This window comes from Parastagonospora nodorum (assembly GCF_000146915.1).
Source record: "Parastagonospora nodorum SN15 chromosome Unknown scaffold_29, whole genome shotgun sequence".
Taxonomy (NCBI): Eukaryota; Fungi; Ascomycota; class Dothideomycetes; order Pleosporales; family Phaeosphaeriaceae; genus Parastagonospora; species Parastagonospora nodorum.
The window spans coordinates 272115-291747 of record NW_001884577.1 but is presented as its reverse complement, the minus strand read 5'-3'; the positions used below and the strand labels follow the sequence as shown (position 1 = coordinate 291747).

Here is a 19633-nt window from a genome sequence, read left to right as displayed (position 1 = left end):
AGATCGGGGTTGAGTTTGGATGTCGCTTGCCATGATGTGTGAAGACGAATAGATCACGAGTCGACGGATGCACGGAGAGCACAGAATATCTTGTACAGGTCGAAGAGCAGCGAATCGTACGCTTACATGTCGAAAACATTTTGAATTCCGTGCTGAGCTATTTAAGTTCCTCACACTCGGGGGGATAGGGGCCGTACACGCGTATCCTGAAGAGACATGCTAGTAGGCTAGTGCAGACTAGTGGCCAGATGAACAGCGCTATCTCGGATAAACCCAGACCTCTTCCGTGTTCACTTTTCTCGCGATCACCACAACCACATCATGGCTATTCTTGTTACATTACGGTTAAACAATATACTTGGCGACATTTGTTCTCTTACGGCTTGGAACGCCACGAAGTACTGAGGAGAAGTATGGATGGTTCGCTTCAAATGACATCTTGAGGAACGAAAACGTGCTTTCTCTAGCTAAGACTTCAAAGTTCCCATCAACGCGAAAGTCCATCAGTTCTGACCTTCATATACCTCATATACTGGTGGCTGTTCACCCGGAGCATAGAGAGGCAAAAGCTGTCCCGTAGACTCGCCTTCGTTCCCTACCACTGTCACGCAATCGCCCACATTCACAAACATCTGCACTTGTTCCATACCTGTTGTCTCATCTCTCCCCCAAATCCCGGATAAGCGTCCTGGAACAGCCCCGACCTGTTTGAGTGCATGTTTGAGGTGCGCCGTGTCCATCCTTTGGTCATGTCGAAACTGAAGAATTACTGAATCCACGATCGTCCACCGGCTAGCAAGTACAAGCGCATTCTGGGTGTATCGAACGCTATGCAATAGTTGTATACACAGTACAACCAGATTGAGACCCGGATCGTCGGGTAGAGGCGTACGTGCTAACCTCAAGTACGTCGGTGACCACCAGCGAATTTTTGTTATCGGAACGGACCTTCCGATCGCGGCGATGTTTCGGAAAAAGTCTTCGATCATTCTTGACATACGGTCGAGTCTTGTGTCTTCCTGTGAGAGGACGGTGGGAATGGCGGAGTAGCCTGCGCGCTGACTCATGAACTGCTTCGCCCACATCTCTGTCATACTAGGTCGACTGGTTGCCAGCTTTCGTTTTCGTTCTTGGAACCTGACTTCGATTATGTATCGTGAGTCGAATGCATGTTCGGAGACTCGGTGGCCCCGTTTCCGAAAATCGTGGGCTATGAAAGCAAGAGTAGTGAGATAAGGATGCGTGAAGCCGGGAACGTCTATCAAATACTGCATGCTGAGCGAGTGCGTGGATTTATAGAATGTGTTGAAGATGTGTGCTGCAGGTAAGTTCGCTGATGTGAGAAGCACAAATACGACGACAAGGTGCTTGCTCGCACCTGCTCCAGGTTTACTCAATCATAATTTCCGAAATGACAGCGCCACATGAGCACTGTCTCTTTCTGTTAGAGGAAGGACATGTCGCATTTCTTCTAGCAATATGCCATTTCACAACTGGTGGCTCGAGTTGGCTTCAAGTGCAAGGGGCCTTGTCGATCGAATTTGGATTCTGATAAAGTGCGAAACATCACTTCATGTGGTGACAGCGTGTGTCACTACGACATCAACCACTCACACATTTGATTCACCTCCATTCACTTTACCCTTGACACCCACGCCCCACTTAAAAGCACATTTCCCTCCCCGCTCTCCCAGCAAGCCAACACCCAACAATCAAATCACCAATACCCACACCCCAACGAAAACCATGCTATACTTCCTCCACCACCCCGCCGGCCCCGTTGTAATCCGCACCACAAACCCCTACATCGTCCTCTCCTATCAGCGCAACGCCTGGCACACCACAACCTCCTGGCCCGAAGTCCTGGAAGACCACCCGGAATGGTCTTCACCCTCTCCAAACATCCTGCCCACCAGCACGCTTTGCTCGAGAATTTTTAACGCAATGAGAACGAGTCTGGCCATGGTGCCCGGGTACGTGCCGACGGGCGTGGGGATGACTGCGCGATTGCTGGCGGCGGAAAGGGGCGGTGTGTACGGGGGAGAGGCCGATGAGGATGAGGTAGATGAGGTGACAAGTAATGCTGGGCCTGTGCATTTCCTAACTGCAGTTACGAGGAGTAGGTATCATGAGTTGGGACTTGCGACGCCGGATGAGAAATGGATAACTTGTATCGAAGGGGACGAGGTGTATGACTATCGGTTAGAGCAGGGGATTTGGGAATTGGATGTGGTACCGGAATATGCTGTGGAGGCGTAGGATAATGGAAAATGGGGTTCGCAAAAGAGACATGCAGGGTGGAACATGTGATTAAATTAAAATTCGAAACTTTCAACTGGTATCTCGCGGATAAGAAAAAGGTGCGTTCATGTTTGCCCGTACATTACCATGCCATGTGTAGAAGAAGTCAGAACGCCAGTAAATGGTCCCGAAGTATAGTGCCTCCTCTTCCAAACATTGTCTCCACAACTGTTCCTCTCATGTAGCTACCTCCATTACATTTTCCATTAATCTGTTGACATGATGACAATCATAGATCCGCGCTTTTCGGATTGACAAGATAAATGTCCGGCACCTTCGGAACCTGTGGACTCTTCTGCAACGCCTGCTTGATAGCCTCCCGTGTTTTAGCCCCCTCTTTGTTGTCACCCCCGCCACCTGTAAGTCTACGCATGCCGCTTCGTAACCGGCTGCGCGTGTCTTGCGCAACAGGCTTCAACACAGTCTCGAGACTAAAATTGCCCTTGTCTGCGCTGCCCGTCCGACCCGAAGCATATTCGTCGTCGGAGAAGGGTTCATCGTGCTCGTCGAGTGCCGTGAATGACAATGCAGGTGAGATGCGTGGAGGCGCATTCGGTGCTGATGGTGAAGTCACGGATCGAGCGTGTAGGCCTGGCCGCGAGGACATGCTGGTCATTGATGCGACGCTAGCGTTGGGCGGTGCGAAAGCATTGAAAGCTCCAGGCGTCATTACGCCCGGATCTCTAGTCGGCATGTGCTTGACATCAGGCATGAAGCCGGTCTGGAAGGAAGTGATGCTGCCATTGCGCGTAAGCGATTTGTTCAGGATCGGTGCAGTTTGCTGATCGTAGAGGTTCTCTCGCATGTCTGTAGAATAAGGGCCGTGCGTGTAGCGAGTGGGTGAGAAGTTTGGGAGGTCAGTGAGTGTTTCGGCATCATCATCATCATCGTCCTCGAAGAAATCGTCCAGGCTGTCGAGCTTCATAACTAGCTCTCCAATATGACTGTCACCACGTGTGTCTTCGGAGGTCATGGTAGCCGTGCGGTACTCTGAGAGTGGACTGAAAGGGAATTCCTCCTGACGGAACTCAATATTGGGCGTAGCTGTTGCTGGGATGTCACTGCCTTCGAGGTTGGCGCAGGTGTAGAAGACAGCGTGTACGTTCGCGCGCGTCAGATGCGAATGGTGCGCCGGCATGGGAACGGACCAGCCACTCTCTTCAGGGATTCCGTACAATGAAACGGTCCTGTCAAACTGCTTCTTGTAATTCTTAGTTGAGTGCGGCCCGGCCATGCTCATACGCATGTGTTGCCTCTCTTGCGGCGTTGCCGACATTGTCGTGTTCAGATCCAGAACAAAGTCGAATACTCGCAAAGCTTGAGGACAGAACTCGCTCTGTAACAATCGCAAGAGTGGTGATATCAAATCGGCTCCTTTCGCAACGATTTCCGCTTTGCGCATGTCAATGTCCGGGAGCAGGATACAAAGAACTTCCATAGTCTTGATCTTCATCCAATCAATGCTGTTGGTCAGGAGACTGAAGAGAAAGACCAGGCTTCCGAATTCGAGATCGGGGAAGAATGTTGTGCGAATAGCAGACATCAGCTGGCCAAGAAAGTCTTTCTGCGCTCGGTATCGCTTCAGTGCAAAGGCAGTCAAGGCGTCTGACAGTGCGGAGCACTGTTGCTCGTCGGATATGCGGGCGAGAACTTCGGCAGTAGCTCTGACACCGGGGTCTTTGGCTGTTGAGTCGAAAGACCGCAGGAACCGTGGTAGATTGGCTAGCACAGTGTACACCACACGGCTGTCGTCGCCCACAATACGGCTGGACGGTAGCACAACCAGTCTCTCAAGTATCCGCAGGGATCTATCGAGGCAGACGCTGGACCGGACGCCTTTATACGTGAGTTGAGCCAAGCCCTCGAAGTTGCCTTCCCACTTGTCTGGACGGCTATCTTCAAGAATCTGCAATACCGCTTTATCACCCAGGTCAAGCTTGTCCAGAAACCTGTCCAGCATAAGCAAGCTCTCCATGAACTCTCCTTCATGTATTGTGTCGAGGCAAGCACATGTCGTCCAAAATAGCTGCGGGTATTGAATCAAGTCTTCCGGCGCCAGGGCTTCAATTATAGCTCGCAAAGTCGTGAGTATCTCCATAGAGAAAGTCTGGATGTCGCTTTCTTCGTCAGAGATTGTGTTCGAGAGTCGCGCGAGCATGTCGGACAGCATCTGCTGATCGAGAGAACTCAATATGCATCGGAACAGCTGGAAGGATCGGCAAGCTAGGTGTCGTACGGGGCAAGATGTTGCCCAGCTCAGGGCAACCCTTCCCCACGCTTCTCTTAGACCAGGATATGCTAGTGAGAAGAACTTCAAGACTTCTGCTGCGACGTAGACCATGGACTCCGGGACCTTTGCGCCCGAATCCTCTGCATCTTTGCCATTTTTATCATCGTAGTTCCAGACCACTCTGACGTCATGTTGTCGAACATTCTCAATGAAATCTTCGATCGATCGTTTGTCAATACCTAGTGTATCGTCGTCAATCTTGGAGATGACGAGCTCGTGAATAAGATGAACCAGCATCTCTCGCGCTTGATCTTGGACTACAGGAGTGTAGTGGTCCCAAAGTACTGTAACGACCTGAAGCAGCAGGGGGATGTGCTCGTGGGCAACTTCAACAGGCGATACCATGAGATCCACCAGTAGGATCAGACAAATTTGTCCAAGAGCGTATCCGGACTGACTTAGTTAGCTACTGTTCAAATGAGTTCTTGAATTTACGTACCTGTTTGTTGCTGCTCGGAAGCAAAGCGCTCAGATCAGCAAGATAGGGAAGATTGGCGGCATCTGGTGGAGGCACTGCTGGTTCCCGCTTCTCACTGACCATTGAGCGTGGGTTGATCTGCATAAGCAGAAATTCCACCACCTTTAGGCCAGCTGGAGTACTGGACAAGTGAACGACAATCTGTTTGGAAAAGTCCACGTAGTTCTGCTCGCGCTTGTCTAGGCACAAGTTGATGATGAAGTTTAAGATCAGCTGTACATTTCCTCCGTACGGACCTGTGGCTAACGCTTGCCAGAGTGCTTGGATTTCGTTGTGCAAAGCATTGCCACATCGAACGGTGATCTCGAACATGTTGACGAGGAGCATGTAAGAATTGGCGGTCGGACCACCATCTGGATTGACCTGAAGCTCAACAGTCTGTACCCATGGCAGCATTGCGGCTACCATATTGCGTTGATGATCAGGCTGCAGATCTTTGAAGTAGTATGAGAACTGGGAGAAAACCAAGAATGCAAGCTCTGAGTGCTGCTTGGCAAGCCTACGCGATGTTTCGAATTGAGCGAGTTTGTACACGGCAATTGTCTTGTCGGAGATACTGATGTCAAGATCCTGTAGTTTTGAGTTCTTTTGTTCTCGGGCTTCGAGGGTTCGGAGCAGTCGTGCTGACTTCATACGGATCCCACTATGTTCGTGTCCAAGAGTGTAGAGGCCGGCACTCAGCACTTTCCAGAACGGGAGGGTGTACTGTTCGTGGTGCGTCAGAACTTGTGTAACCACTTCAAAGTAGCTCTCTAGCGCTTTGGCCGACTTTGAAAGGTAACACATCTCAATCGCCCTATCCAGCAAGTAAGGGTGTTCTCGATTGTGGATAAGTAGGTTGGTTAGAGCTCGACGACCGATTGCATGGGTTCTGTCGCTGGGTGTTTCAAAGATGCTGTCGATCCATGATAACATACGCCGCACATCGAATTGGAGCAGGACTTTGCTGTCAGTGGTAATACTGACGGGCCCGGCACACAGTGCAGCCATGGCGCTGAGAGCTGCTGTACGAAGGTCTCGTCTTTCAATCTCGTGTGCTGCGCTAGCCTGGTTCTTGTGACCCATGTCAACTTCACGATCCAGCATAGACCGTCGCATTTGCTCTTCTCGTTGTCGTATCTGAGCTTGATTGGCAGCGTAGCCACACCATTCTTCCATCAATGTGAATGCAGCCTTACGCGCTTGGAATGGCATCCACTGAAATGGGTCGCTAGTCTTGCTGACGCCTTCGTATAGGACTTCGACCAAGCCGCAGTAATGTGTACGTAATTTCAAGAAGTGTGCGTCATTTTGAATCTCGGTGTCGCTGAGGAATATTCGTAAATCTTTCGTATAGTTCATGAGATTGTTCAGGATCCACTCGTCACTGTCCGCGTCAGGGACCTTGAGAAATTGGGATGTGAGCTTGTAGACATGCGTGATCTCGGTGCGAAGATGATCAGTGCGAAAGTTTCGCCGCGGACTACTGAGGGTGCGATTGTGTGTGGCGAGGCGAGTCTTCGCCTCTTCGGCGCATGCAGCAACATGTCCCTGAAGGGTCTCTAGTAGTGTGCGATATAGGTTGCGGTTGACCGACCCAAGACCGACGACAGCAGCATCTCTAATGGCGCTATCATCAACTGAAAGGAATGGGAGAACCTTGGAGAAGAGCTCGGTGGCTGTATAGAGCTTATTGGCGCTCTTTTGGGAGGACTTTGAGCTCTTCCTGGAGTGTGCTGTTTGGGGCTGTGCGGATGGCAAAGCACTTGGGCCAAGATTGGTCAATGTTGTGAAGGCAAAAATGAGATACAGTTTCCACTGCTCAACAACTACCTCTGGCGAGGTAGAAGCTAGACGGCCACTAATTTTTCCGGGGTTGGGATCAAATGGCGAGTAAGGGGTTGCACGATGTCCGTCTGCAAGCAAGAGCAGAGTGCGATGCATTTGCGAAAGTCTAGCGCATACGATGTCCCTTGTGAGCGTGACAGCGAATGGGCAAACCTCAAAACTGATGCGGATCAGATTCGGGAAGATCTTGAACCAAAGAGTTGAATCGTAGGGCACATCGCTGCTACAGAGCTCAACCAACGTACTCTGAACATTGCTTTTGCGCATACCACGTTGAAGCCGGCTACGTTCAGCGAGAGAGAGTTTCTCGTCACTGATGTCCAACACCTTCTGCGGGCTGCCTTCCATGACTCGAATGACGCGGGTGTTAGATCCACCCAGGGCAGTATCGAACTCAGTGATTAAGCGAAGAACAGTAACCGCGTACGATCTTACACGGCGTGATGGCGAGCACAGGAAGAATAGACCATGTGACTCGATTTCATCAACGTGTGCCCAAACTGACGATAAGTCGAGCTGAGCTGCCCGACTACCAGAGCCATCATCTGGTGTATCCAAGGCAGCCTTGCGTGTCTTGAGCTTGATCTCCTCAATCCAGATTTGTAATAGCTCCACATACAATCTTAGCGTGCTCTCAATGTGACCTGCTCCAAGCATGCCGCCATCAGACATGGTCGCGTAACGATCGTCGAAGTTGAATATAAAGCGCGCGAATCCGATGGTCACTTGTTGTGCGTGTGATTGTCTTGCAATTGACTTCAAGGATTGGGCGGATGATGCGGCAATGTTGCTTTGGACATGAGCAGTTCCGGTGCAAAGCAAATTAACTAGCGAATTGAAGGGGATGTGCGGAGACAGGCAACGTGGCAGAGCTTGAACTGCGACATGCAGCAAATCGTAAAAGCCTTGCCTTGGATCCGATGGCGTCTGATGGTCCTCGCGGCGACCGAAGCTGAAAGCTTCGGACATGGGTGTTTTCGGTGTTTGTAGAGAAAACTTCTCGTCGAGGGCGGCCTGCCCACCAAAAGCGTTGTCACAAATGATGGTGATCTCCCCTAAGATCTTGCAAAAGCGAACGTAATATTCTTTTGCCACTTCACCAAATCCATTGAAGTTCACCGGTCGCGATAAGCGTTCTTCTTTGAGAGTCGACTTCAGTGACAGCTGTTGCAGCGGCTGCGGGCTCATTGGGGGAGCTGGGACCTCGGAAGAGATAGCGTTTGGATCGAAATCGAATGTAATCGGGAATGGTGGCTGCACGGTGTTTTCTAGATCAGCCATGATGGCAAGAAAGGAGCGGATTCCAATCACAACTCGGTCCGGCTCCAAATTGTCCACACGAAGCTCACGGTTGGAAGTGAACATTTCAGAATTGAGCAAGGGAAATATGATGGTTTTGAAACAAAGGTCCTGGTATTTGAAACCGATCATGCGTGTAAGCTGGATGAGCGGCTCCGCAATGGCAGGCTCTGTGGAGAGGTACGATTTCCGACCTGGTTGAAATACCATCCGGATTACCTCTTCCAGTCGTCGAACAGCAAGGTTAGGCGGCTCAGTCCCTTTTCGGTACAGATAGGCCCAGACAAGACGACATATTCCACGGAGTGCGATGGCTCTGGTGGTACGTTCCTTCAGCTTTGGTTGCGTAGCTAGCGCTAGAGCAAGCCATTGTGACAAGAAGGACTCCATGGGTGAAACACAAAGAAGCGCCACCATGAGAGGGAATGCTTCCTGCCAGTGCTTTGGTTTGCCTAACAGGATAGAGGTTCTTTGCTTCATCATATCGATTGAGGGTTTCCATTTTGGGCTATTGATTTCGACTGTGGCATTCGAAGCCACTCGTTGAAGAAGCTCTCGGAGTACCTGGCAATATGCGTACTTCATTGGCTGGCCGTGAGCGTTGGTATAGAGCTTGGCCATGCAGAGCATGAAGTCGCATGAGCGATCCCATGCATCTTCCGGATATGTCTTGATTTTGACGTTGCGTAAAGCGCGTAGAAGAAGAGCCCCTTTGGCCTCGGCGTCCCTGTTGTATTGTCCCTTGATGGCCATCTGTCCGTCTATAACTTTCAAATCGGCGATAAATCTGTCCTGGACATGAGTGGGAACGAGAGCGCTCATCACACCTAGCAGCTGACTGTAGACGGTCCAGTTCGCAAAATTGATTGGTGAAAGCTCAACCAGGTCGGGGTCCATGGTGCTCAGCTGTCCGTAGAACAGTCCAAGCAGACGCTCTGCCATTTCTGCTGTGAGATTGTGCAGGTTGGTTTGGGCCATGACTTCAATCAGTACTCGGCACAATATGTACGTTGAAACGGTTGATCGTTGTTCGGCCTGGGACACTGTCCGCTGTAAAGCAGGCAGGTGCCCAGGTGAGGTTGGGGATGTGATAGACTGATTGTCAGCGAGCTGGTGGACCGGCTCAGTATTCCGACGTGGTAATCCAGTATGGGGCGGAACGCTTTTCTGGGCCTTTGGACGATCAGCAAACAAGCTACCAATGGATAGTGAGCTGCTTACATTTTGCAATAGAGCACGCTGCTCGTAAGCATCTGAGCTCTTCTTCTTCCGCCACAGCATGATGGAATCGATGAGGGGCTTTGGTGCCGGCCGTGCGATGTGCCCGAGGGCTGCTATAAGCTGATCAAATTCTGTGTCTACGCCAGGACCACATATAGACTCGACCCTAGCCTCGGGCTGGCCTCTGTCTGTCATGCATTGGTTGATCTTCAGTTCAGCCTGGCCAATGAATGCATTGAACAAGTGGTGAAGCGCGAATTCGCCCACTGTCTTCAGCTCATGGTTCGTCGGGGGGTGCCGCGACTGGGAGCGCTGTTGGTTGTGTCCCCGTCGCGACGACCTGCTCGGAGCGCGCTCCGGTTTGCGATGAGTACAGTTCCCATCGCTGCCTCCTGCTGTCGACGCCCCGGCAGCCGTATGGCCGTTTGTGTGGGTTGCGCCGGGCTGAATACCATTTGCGGCAAATGCCTCCGCTATAGATTCTTGAGACATGACGGCTCCATCTAGAGTTGCCACGGCCGCAGCGATGGCCTGGGGACTTAGGGGGCTCGTGGCCGGGGAGTTGACGAAACTGGTGTTCCTCGAGTGCTGTATGCCATGTACGATAGATGTGTTGCGGTTGTGGGCGTAGGAGCCCGAAGGTTTGCGCTCCAGGCTGCCCACGGTGCGGTCGGGGCTGGAGTTGCTGCTGGCAGCGAATACGGCAGGCGTCTGCGAGCGTGGGGACTTTGTGTGTGAGGAGGCCGTGAGCGCTCGTCCGCGCGTCTGACTGGGCTCACGGGAGGCTGAGGAGGGGTTGTCTATACGGTGCGACGCATTCCCAGCAGCTTGTCGGGCTTGCAGGAGTGGGAAGGAAGCAGCTGCGGGAGTCAGCGCACGTTGTAAACAGAAAAGGAAATTGACGTCAGGACAAAACTGCGAATGTGACTGCACATGACTGCGCGGCAGTTTCGCACGCCCATGCTGCGTAGAAGGGCGTTTCATAGTAGATAACTCCCATGGCTTTTGACATCATCTGGGTTCAATCACGAAACTTACACATACTACCGCCAGCCTCGGTTGGTGCATCGTCTGCGGCAGACGGTAGACGGAGAGACTGCGGCTGGTCCGGAGCGGCTCACGATGTAAATGGAGCCGGTAGGAGGTAGCGATGTCTACCAGGCATGACCGTCGTCGTGATGGCGGAAATCCGTGACCCCTGCCCGGTTCCTGGATGCCACCATTGTGCTAGTCCGCATCGGTCCGGATCTTCTTTTGGTCCCCGTTGGGCGCGCGGCAGCTGGAGATCTAGCGGAGATTTAATTGATTGCTGCATCACACGTGCGGGACACCAAACATTGACATCGAGGAAGAGGAAGAGGAAGACGCGGAGATACGGAGGCGACCAACCAGTGCGTGAAAGTTATGCTGATGTATTGTGGTTTGTAGGTCTGTGTACTGCAGGTGAATAAAGCCCAAGCGAAGGCCGACAGTTTCTGGCATCAGAATGCTCGCATGCCACGACAGGCCGTCAACAGACACGTGTGGCTCACAGCACAATGGCAGACATGTAACACAGATACACAATCTCTCGTCAAGACGTCGTCAGATCAGGGTCCATACACTGACAGCATTGGGCATGGTCGTTGACACTACGTGGGGCTGAAGCACTTGGCTATGGGTAAAGACAGAGATCCCGGACAAACCTCACCTCGGCGCCAGCCTCTCGGCATCACAAGCTGTCCGACACGCAAAGCAAGGCTGTGTCTAGAGGATGGCAGACGGGTGACGCGACCAGTAGTCAACCGTCGAGACAGCATCTCCGATGCTGCTGACGGGCTCAAAGGCTGCGTCGAGCGCATGTTGCCATGTTGGCGGTGCTTACGAGCACATATATATAGAAGGCTCCCGCGGGTTCCGAAAGTTGCAAGACTGCCTCCATCGGTGCATCCCATACCCGTCTTCCGTGTTCGCACGACTTTTGTCGTCTCCACCCAAACGCTCAAGTCAATTTCGGTGTGGGGTCGCCTGCAAACTTCACGTGCTCGAGCAGGGCGGAAAGTGTTCCGAATCTCTCCCGAGCCGGCGACTCAGCGGTCAAACCCAGCGGCAAAGGCAGATAGTGACGGCAACACTTTTAGCCACGTCGCGGCAGTGCATTGTGACACATTATGAGTAGACAAACGTAGAAGAGAATTCTGCATCGATTCCGACCAGTCTCAACTTACAGACCGCCCGCCAGCCGCACACATCAGACGATAAGCACTCAACATACAGGAGAGGTGCACGCACGGCCACCTGATTCGACCGATCGTCCGCTCTCCACCACCCGCATACAAATATTACACCGCTTGCCCGCTTCTGGAGGAACCGCCTACAGTGTTCAGATCGCACGACCCCTCTGTGAATTTCGAATCTACCCTTGGACCGCTCTCACAATGGCGCAGCTCGACACCCTGGACATTGTTGTCCTGGCCGCTCTCCTGCTCGGAACCGTTGCCTACTTCACCAAAGGGACATACTGGGCAGTCTATGGCGACCCGTACGGCAGCTCGCTGGCGAACGCCAACGGCGCGGCCAAGGCGGGCAAGTCCCGGAACATAATCGAGAAGATGGAGGAGACGGACAAGAACTGCGTTGTCTTCTATGGCAGCCAGACCGGTACTGCCGAGGACTATGCATCCCGTCTGTCCAAGGAGGGCCACTCTCGCTTCGGCCTCAAGACCATGGTCGCAGATTTGGAGGAGTACGACTTTGACAATCTGGACCAGCTGCCCGAAGACAAACTCGCCATCTTTGTTCTCGCAACCTATGGCGAGGGTGAGCCCACCGACAACGCCGTCGAGTTCTACGAATTTATTGGGTCGGAGGACATCAGCTTCAGCGAAGGTGGCAGCGCCGACGACAAGCCCCTCAGCAAGCTCAACTACGTCGCCTTCGGTCTCGGTAACAACACGTACGAGCACTACAACTCCATGGTTCGCAATGTGGACAAATACTTGACAAGGCTTGGCGCACACAGACTCGGTGACGCTGGTGAGGGTGACGATGGTGCTGGTACCATGGAAGAGGACTTCCTCGCATGGAAGGAGCCCATGTGGACTGCCGTCGCAGAGAAGATGGGCCTCGAGGAGCGTGAGGCCCAATACGAGCCTGTCTTCGAGGTCACCGAGAAGCCGGAGCTCAGCGCCGAGGACGATACCGTCTATCTTGGCGAGCCAAACAAGAACCACCTGGAGGGCAACCAAAAGGGCCCCTTCAACGCCAACAACCCTTACATTGCCCCCATTGTCGAGTCCTACGAATTGTTCACCACAGCCGAAAGGAACTGCCTTCACATGGAGATCGACATCACTGGCTCCAACCTATCGTACACCACTGGTGACCACATCGCTATCTGGCCCAACAACGCTGGCAAGGAAGTTGACCGCGTCTTCAAGGTCCTCGGAAAGGAAGACAAGCGCCACACCGTTATCACTGTCAAGGGTCTCGATCCCACTGCCAAGGTCCCGTTCCCATCGCCTACTACCTACGACGCTGCTATCCGCTACCACGTCGAGATTGGCGCCGCCGTCTCCCGTCAATTGGTTTCCACAATTGCTCAATTTGCCCCAACTGAAGAGATCAAGGCTGAGATGGTTAAGCTTGGTAGTGACAAAGACTACTTTAAGGAGCATGTGGCGGACCGCAACCTCAACTTGGCACAGCTGCTTGAAATCGCTGGCAAAGGTCAGACCTGGTCTAAGATTCCCTTTTCGTTCCTGTTCGAAGGTCTTGTCAAGATCCAGCCGCGTTACTACTCTATCTCCTCTTCATCGTTCGTCCAGAAGAACAAGGTCTCAATTACTGCCATCGTTGAATCGCTGGAGAAGCCTGGCGCGCCGCATGTTCTCAAGGGTGTGACCACCAATTACCTCCTGGCTCTGAAGCAGAAGCAGCACGGTGACCCGAACCCGGATCCTCACGGCTTGAACTACGCAATCACTGGCCCTCGCAACAAGTACGACGGTATTCACGTTCCTGTACATGTACGGCACTCGAACTTCAAGCTCCCATCGGATCCATCTAAGCCAATTATTATGGTTGGCCCTGGTACTGGTGTGGCACCTTTCCGCGGCTTTGTCCAGGAGCGTGCCGCCCAAGCGAAAGCTGGACAGAACGTCGGAAAGACTATTCTGTTCTTCGGTTGCAGGAAACAGAGCGAGGACTTCATGTACGCGAACGAGTGGAAGGTAAGTCACACACGATGCATTCCTGACGCAATTTACTAACATCTTTCTAGCAATATAAGGAGGATCTCGGCGATAAATTCGAGATGCATACCGCTTTCTCGCGAGACGGACCCAAGAAGGTTTACGTCCAGAACAAAATCGAGGAGTATGGCGAGGAGGTCAACAAGCTGCTCGAGCAAAAAGCTTACTTTTACGTGTGCGGTGACGCAGCGCATATGGCTCGCGAGGTCAACACTCTGCTCGGTAAGATTATTGCCAAGTACCGCGACGTCTCAGAAACCAAGGGCGAGGAGATTGTCAAGGCAATGAGAGCGTCCAACCAGTACCAAGAAGACGTGTGGTCATAGTTCCACCACCAGCAATTTGTTCGGCATTTCAGGGATAGAATTGGGCGAAGCGCGGCGTTTGCTTCGTGGCATCGAAAGAGCGTGATCGCTTTGGTTTGCAGCGACTCTGTTATACCGCCTGGTAAATCTTTCCTTCTCTAGTTGCAACATGTAGATCCCGCATAGATTCAACTCGTAATATCAAATGAGTGCGACACAGACTTGGATTCGATCAAACATGCATTCGCAAAAATCTGCATGTCGAGACGCACGCATTGTTGCCTGGACTAATGCTGTGAAGCCTGCGGTGATAGACGCATTCTCCACTAGTGGGTGATAAACCTCCGACATCCGCACCTATGCTTCACCGCGCAATGTCATCTACCTAGAGACTCTCCGATATCGACAAACAACGTGCATCGCATTCATGTCAATCTGCTACATTCGCATTTATTTAGACTCGGTTCAAGCATGCAGAACCCACCTTGAGATTATTTCGAGCTCCCTCCGGGGACGATCAGCGTTACCGACAGAATGGCACGACCTCGGGAGAGCTGCAGCAGTTTTCAATCAAGATGCCGGCATCATATAGACACACATGGCTCTAAACCATTCTAACTACACCGCGTGTTTGTCAAATACAGTCTCCGGCGACGTCACAGCAGATTCAGCCGAACTTGTTGACTTGCAAGGCGAACTGATGTCTATCCACACTGCTTTTACCAACATGGAGCACACTTCATAACTCACCCAGGCCCTGCAGGATAGACTAAGTTGTATTCTTACGGCTGCAAAATCCCTCTCAGATGGCGCCACTACAGCCTCTGTCATCTTCCGACAGAGTCTGTCCACATTGATCCACCAGTCACCCGGGCAATACCCAAAAGTTGCTGCTAGGGCATGAGACCCTGGCGAGGCTGACACGAATCTAGCGAAAGCGCATCTGTCCTGTACGACATCGGGAATGCGGGTTGCAAGCGACTCGAAGCCGAACGGCCACAGCTCTCCTGAGTCCAGATAATGTGTGGTAGCGATGTCTTCCGACGTCCTGGTTTGAGGTGAGGTGAGGTAACAGCACTAGGGTCACAGCGAGGTATTGCCACACTATGTGAATACAAAGGGCAGGCTGATGTATCAGGAAACGGTGGGGAAATTTCCCGGCGCCTAACAGTGCACAGCATGCCTGACATTGCCAGGGAGCCATGTGACAACAGCCAAATGGCTTTCTGATCTTACGCCACCTTTACTTGGACCCATTGATCCCAACACAATCACTGGCTCTGGATACAAGTGAGTGCCTTTCGCACCGCCAGGTTGGTACGGCATGCTACCTCTATCAAACCTACAGTCCCGTTTCAGCAGGCGAGCAGATTTGCGGATAGCTGCGTAGCATTATATGCGACACGGTAATCACTGCGCTTGCGCCCACAGAGCACGCGAGGGAAGCGGTCTGCTCTCTTTTCAGCGAGATCTGTAGTACTCCAAAGCAGGCGAGGCCTCATATGGCCGTTTGCCGAGTACTAATGGAGCAGTCTTGGTTAGTCGCCTGTCTCTTGTTCTTACATGTGCTCACCGCGAGTCTGACACAGGCAACTGCTTCGCAACCCAATGCCCAACCCATCTCTACAAGATCAGGTCGCAACTCGCACAAGAAGCGTCCAACAGCGATGTCGTTCGTGGAAGTAACACTTCATGGGTTGAGTCGCTGGGATAGCCTGACAAGGCACTGACGCAATCCCTTGCTTCTGCATTACCGTTGCAGTCGTGACAGAGAAGTTCTCTCAGCCAACTAGGAACAGCAAGTTCGGCTTGTAGCGCGGCTGCGGCTTGTGGACCCTTCTCATTGTCGCTTGAGAGGCGTCTTCGACGTTGAGGTGTGGGGCTACCGGAATCGCACATTCGACTCGAAGCCTCGCCCATTGAAGGCGACGTGCCACTCGCTGCACTGCGCCGGCTTGTTGCGGGAGACACAAGGCGCGCCAACGTACCTATGTGCTAGGCTGTTCCCAGTGGTGAATGACTGGGTCAAGGCTCACTATAAGTGTCTGTACGTCCTGACTACCATATTACAGGTACGTCCGACTTCAAACACAGTTATGCACCCCGTCAGGCTCGGATGTGGTCATTGCGGGCACCCGGTAGCTGAGGTGCGGTCAAAGTCGAGAAAACGACAGGTCGAGTCTTCACCACACGGCTGCCCACGCCGAAGGACGCGAAGACGAACGCCAAACCCTGCTCGCGCATCCACAAAGAAGACTCGGAGATCACTCAAATTTGACTGACGCAATTGCTGGTTCAGCCCTACTGCAAGGGTAACGTCGCCGCATCCGCTTCTTTTGAGGGGAGCAAGCCGCCAGAAGTAGAAGCCTCGCGGCCGACAGAAGCGCCTCGTCGTCTCGAGAGTGCTACACGCCCGTCTTAAACAGGCTTGGCCGGCAGGCGGATGCGGGCAGAGGTGCACGACTGATGCAAGCTCGCACGTCCAAATCCATGTGCAGCTTTCAAGACGCGCATCCCTGGCTCGTACAGACTGACATGCACTCGAAGATATTAAAGGAGTGCCTCGCCCACTGCAGCGAGCAAGCAGTACAGTTCCTGCAGCTTCTTCCGCAAACACCATATCGACATCTCTATCAGAACAGTTCTCCAGTAACATTACATAAAACGACGGCCGGCCATATACGCGACAGGACGAAAGGACGGGGCGCGACTTGGATAGCACCAACTCCGCGATTGCTAATTGATATCGTTCTCATCCACTACTACACCTGCCGCTTGAATTCTTACAAAAGGTGAGCTCTCTCCTCCGGTACCTTATTTCCGCTTCGTGGCTTCCTGAATGGTGGGCGAGGCTGCCGTTCGTGTACACCTGCCGCACTTCTCAACTCCACCAAAACATTCTCACGAGTGCTCCTTCCCCATGAGCGACACCGGAACGCCGCCCCCGAGCACTATTTCTCTGCCTCGCCTGCGTCCCTCTTCCGTCTCTTCTTCTCTTCACCTCACTCTTTCTTCACACCACTTCTTTCTCACCAATACGCATCAGTGGCCACATTCTTTGTAGCTTTTCGCAGGTCAGTGGCCTGTATCATTGCCACCCTGCCTGCTCTGAGACTGACGTTGCTGCAGCTTTGGAGTCACTACCTGTCCTGCACACTTGCAAAGTTTGACATTTACGGCTCGGTAAGCGTGTCTTCACCTTCCGCTCTGTGCCCGTCGTCCCTTTCACTTCATGGCTCATACCCCACCTCCTCCCGCACGTCTTGTGCAAACCCAGCTTCCTCACCATCACCGATCACCACTCTAGCCACCGCAATTGCACCTTGGCCTCCTGAGGATAAAAGCTGATTTTTCGCCGCAGAGCAACGTTCTTCTCTGCATCTCAATCAGCCCGCACCCTCCACCAGCCTTGAGCGTCTACGGAGTTACAGCCCCTACTTCCTCCCCTCGACCAGCACCTGTGCCAGCGCCAGGTCTTCTCGTCTCTAATCATCCACCTCGCTCCCACTCTTCATCAAGTCAGTGGCAACCCAGACCTCACGATGACGTCCAACCCCCGCCAGAACTACGCGCAGCCCAACGCCGGATACAAGGGACATAACATGCACAACAACTACAGCGGCGGCCAGGGTCATGGAGCAAACCAGTACCTTCCTCGAGGTCTGCCCATGTCTCCCAACGGTGAGCCGAACATGCAGAGTCTGACGAACAATTTGGCAGCTCTCAACATGCACGCCTCATACGGATCAACCTCGACCTCCAAGTCCGCTGTCTCGGGCATGTCGGGCAACTCCTCCGAGTATAACAACGTCCACCAGCTCCAGGGTCAGAGCCTCTGGGTCCCTAACCAGCACGTCCTCGGCAACATCTACCAGATGATGCCTGGTGGCCAGCAGCAGACCGGCATGACTCCCTCACCTAACATGTACAATCATACCACTGCCTACGTCCCTCACACCTCCTACCAGTATGGCCAGGCCGTCGACAACAACCTTATGCCACCAGGCTGGGCAGGGCGCATGCCTACTGGCGACATGCCGTCGCTCATGACTCCTCGTCGCGACTCGATCTCTTCCAACGAAAACGACATCCCCGGCACCCCATACGGCAGCACCGGTGGCATGTACCGCTATGGCGCTGGTGCAACTATCATGGACCGCTCGCCGAGCGCAGTATACACGAGCAGCGCAACCCCCTCGCCGTCATCGTTGGCCCATCCCTACCAGCTGATGGCCCCTATGGCGAAGCAGCAGCAGAGCATGCCCCAGCTTCCTCCCAAGCTTCTTGCCCTGGTTCATCAGGAGCCTGGCATCCCGCGAGCCATCCCTGCCCCGAGCTCGCCTCACAAGCCGCTCGATCGGAGCCTTGAGAACAAGACTGGCGAGACCAACGTGTACATCCGAGGCCTGCTGCCAGAAACAACCGACGAGATGCTCCAGGCCTGGGGTAAGCGCTTCGGTGACATTCAAAGCTCCAAGTCCATTATCGACAACAAGTCCCAGCTGTGCAAGGGGTGAGCCCATCTACTTGAGTATCTGCCCTCAACATCATGCTAACACACTGACAGCTTTGGGTTCATCAAGTACCACAACTTCGAAGACGCCGAGGACTGTATCCGCGGCTTCCACTACCTTGGCTACGAGGTCAGCTTCGCTCGGGTAAGCCGTCGCACCTTCCGTCGCATCAACTTCACCGTGCTGACCATCATCAGGAATCATTCTACTCCAAGCTCAAGAAGTTCTCCGATGAGTGCAACACCAACCTCTACGTCTCAAATATCCCCAAGAACTTCAACGAGCATGTCAGTACTTCTCATTACGTTGTTGACCATACTTCCTGACTTCACACAGGAACTCGCTAGCATCTTCGCTCCTCACAAGGTCTGCTCAAGCAGGATCCTCCGCGATTCTTCAGGCACTGGTCGTGGCGTCGGCTTCGCTCGGTGAGCATCACCTATCCACAGTCCCTGTACCTTCATGCTAACCTGCCCAGTTTCGAGACTCGGGACATCTGCGACGACGTGATCCGTGACTACAACAACAAGGCTGTTTCGAAACCCGGTGGCGAAGAGCACCTCATCCAGATCCGCTTCTCCGACACACATGAGCAGAAGATGCTCAAGCAGCAGACTGCCGCCGGTCGTGTCTTTCGTGCCGCCGAGTACGAAGTCGGTGTTGCCCAGGCTAGGGCACTGGGCACGCCTGACCGCTACCAGTCCATCTCGCCGGTCTCCCAGAACGGTACCAACGAGTTCGAGATGTTCATGCAGCGTGGCTACCGACCTCCTTGGGCCCCCACCGTCCCTTCCACGCTTGGTACCGCCCGCCCAACCATGTACCAGATGAGCCAAGCTGGAGCTTTGAAGAGTGACGACGGTGTTTCCGAGAACGGTGGCGGTGTTCAGACGAACCCCGCGACACCCGTTAAGGTCGAGGCCCTTTCCACCACCGGTCGCGAGGATTAGGTTCGCCCTTCTTGAGCTTTCGAGTCCTCTCGCTCAACTCGCCGCTTCGTCTTCGTGTACGCTTATTCTTCAAGATCGCTTCTCCAGCATCCACCAACCACATCCTCTCGAGAAACTGTCTTGACATCACCCGATAATATACCGCCTAGCATGCTATCACGTACAGCACACTGCTCTCTGCAGCATGGCCACTCCTCTATCTCACCATTCCACGAC

The 19633-nt window shown here is 53.2% G+C and overlaps 7 protein-coding genes across 7 annotated transcripts; 4 read left to right on the top strand and 3 right to left on the bottom strand.

The window, feature by feature from the left end:
• Nucleotides 1–503: 503 nt before the first annotated feature.
• SNOG_14024 (hypothetical protein) lies at nucleotides 504–751 on the bottom strand (the record flags this gene model as incomplete). The annotated part of the gene is given in 2 exon segments (XM_001804171.1): nucleotides 504–632; nucleotides 650–751. The coding sequence occupies 2 exon segments, from the start codon at nucleotides 749–751 to the stop codon at nucleotides 504–506; spliced, it is 231 nt and encodes a 76-aa protein (XP_001804223.1).
• A 15-nt stretch (nucleotides 752–766) lies between these two features.
• Nucleotides 767–1274, bottom strand: SNOG_14023 (hypothetical protein; the record flags this gene model as incomplete). Its single annotated transcript, XM_001804170.1, has 2 exons — nucleotides 767–828; nucleotides 1001–1274. The coding sequence occupies 2 exons, from the start codon at nucleotides 1272–1274 to the stop codon at nucleotides 767–769; spliced, it is 336 nt and encodes a 111-aa protein (XP_001804222.1).
• A 472-nt stretch (nucleotides 1275–1746) lies between these two features.
• SNOG_14022 (hypothetical protein) lies at nucleotides 1747–2259 on the top strand (the record flags this gene model as incomplete). The annotated part of the gene is made up of 2 exons (XM_001804169.1): nucleotides 1747–1973; nucleotides 2025–2259. The coding sequence occupies 2 exons, from the start codon at nucleotides 1747–1749 to the stop codon at nucleotides 2257–2259; spliced, it is 462 nt and encodes a 153-aa protein (XP_001804221.1).
• Nucleotides 2260–2530: 271 nt separating this feature from the next.
• On the bottom strand, nucleotides 2531–10428 carry SNOG_14021 (hypothetical protein; the record flags this gene model as incomplete). The annotated part of the gene is made up of 4 exons (XM_001804168.1): nucleotides 2531–4984; nucleotides 5031–9230; nucleotides 9417–10185; nucleotides 10373–10428. 4 exons carry the CDS (start codon nucleotides 10426–10428, stop codon nucleotides 2531–2533), a joined length of 7479 nt encoding a protein of 2492 aa, XP_001804220.1.
• A 1405-nt stretch (nucleotides 10429–11833) lies between these two features.
• Nucleotides 11834–13974, top strand: SNOG_14020 (hypothetical protein; the record flags this gene model as incomplete). Its single annotated transcript, XM_001804167.1, has 2 exons — nucleotides 11834–13627; nucleotides 13678–13974. 2 exons carry the CDS (start codon nucleotides 11834–11836, stop codon nucleotides 13972–13974), a joined length of 2091 nt encoding a protein of 696 aa, XP_001804219.1.
• Nucleotides 13975–15476: 1502 nt separating this feature from the next.
• SNOG_14019 (hypothetical protein) lies at nucleotides 15477–16095 on the top strand (the record flags this gene model as incomplete). Its single annotated transcript, XM_001804166.1, has 3 exons — nucleotides 15477–15635; nucleotides 15747–16000; nucleotides 16026–16095. The coding sequence occupies 3 exons, from the start codon at nucleotides 15477–15479 to the stop codon at nucleotides 16093–16095; spliced, it is 483 nt and encodes a 160-aa protein (XP_001804218.1).
• A 1400-nt stretch (nucleotides 16096–17495) lies between these two features.
• On the top strand, nucleotides 17496–19417 carry SNOG_14018 (hypothetical protein; the record flags this gene model as incomplete). The annotated part of the gene is made up of 4 exons (XM_001804165.1): nucleotides 17496–18466; nucleotides 18521–18611; nucleotides 18665–18754; nucleotides 18917–19417. The coding sequence occupies 4 exons, from the start codon at nucleotides 17496–17498 to the stop codon at nucleotides 19415–19417; spliced, it is 1653 nt and encodes a 550-aa protein (XP_001804217.1).
• Nucleotides 19418–19633: the final 216 nt, after the last annotated feature.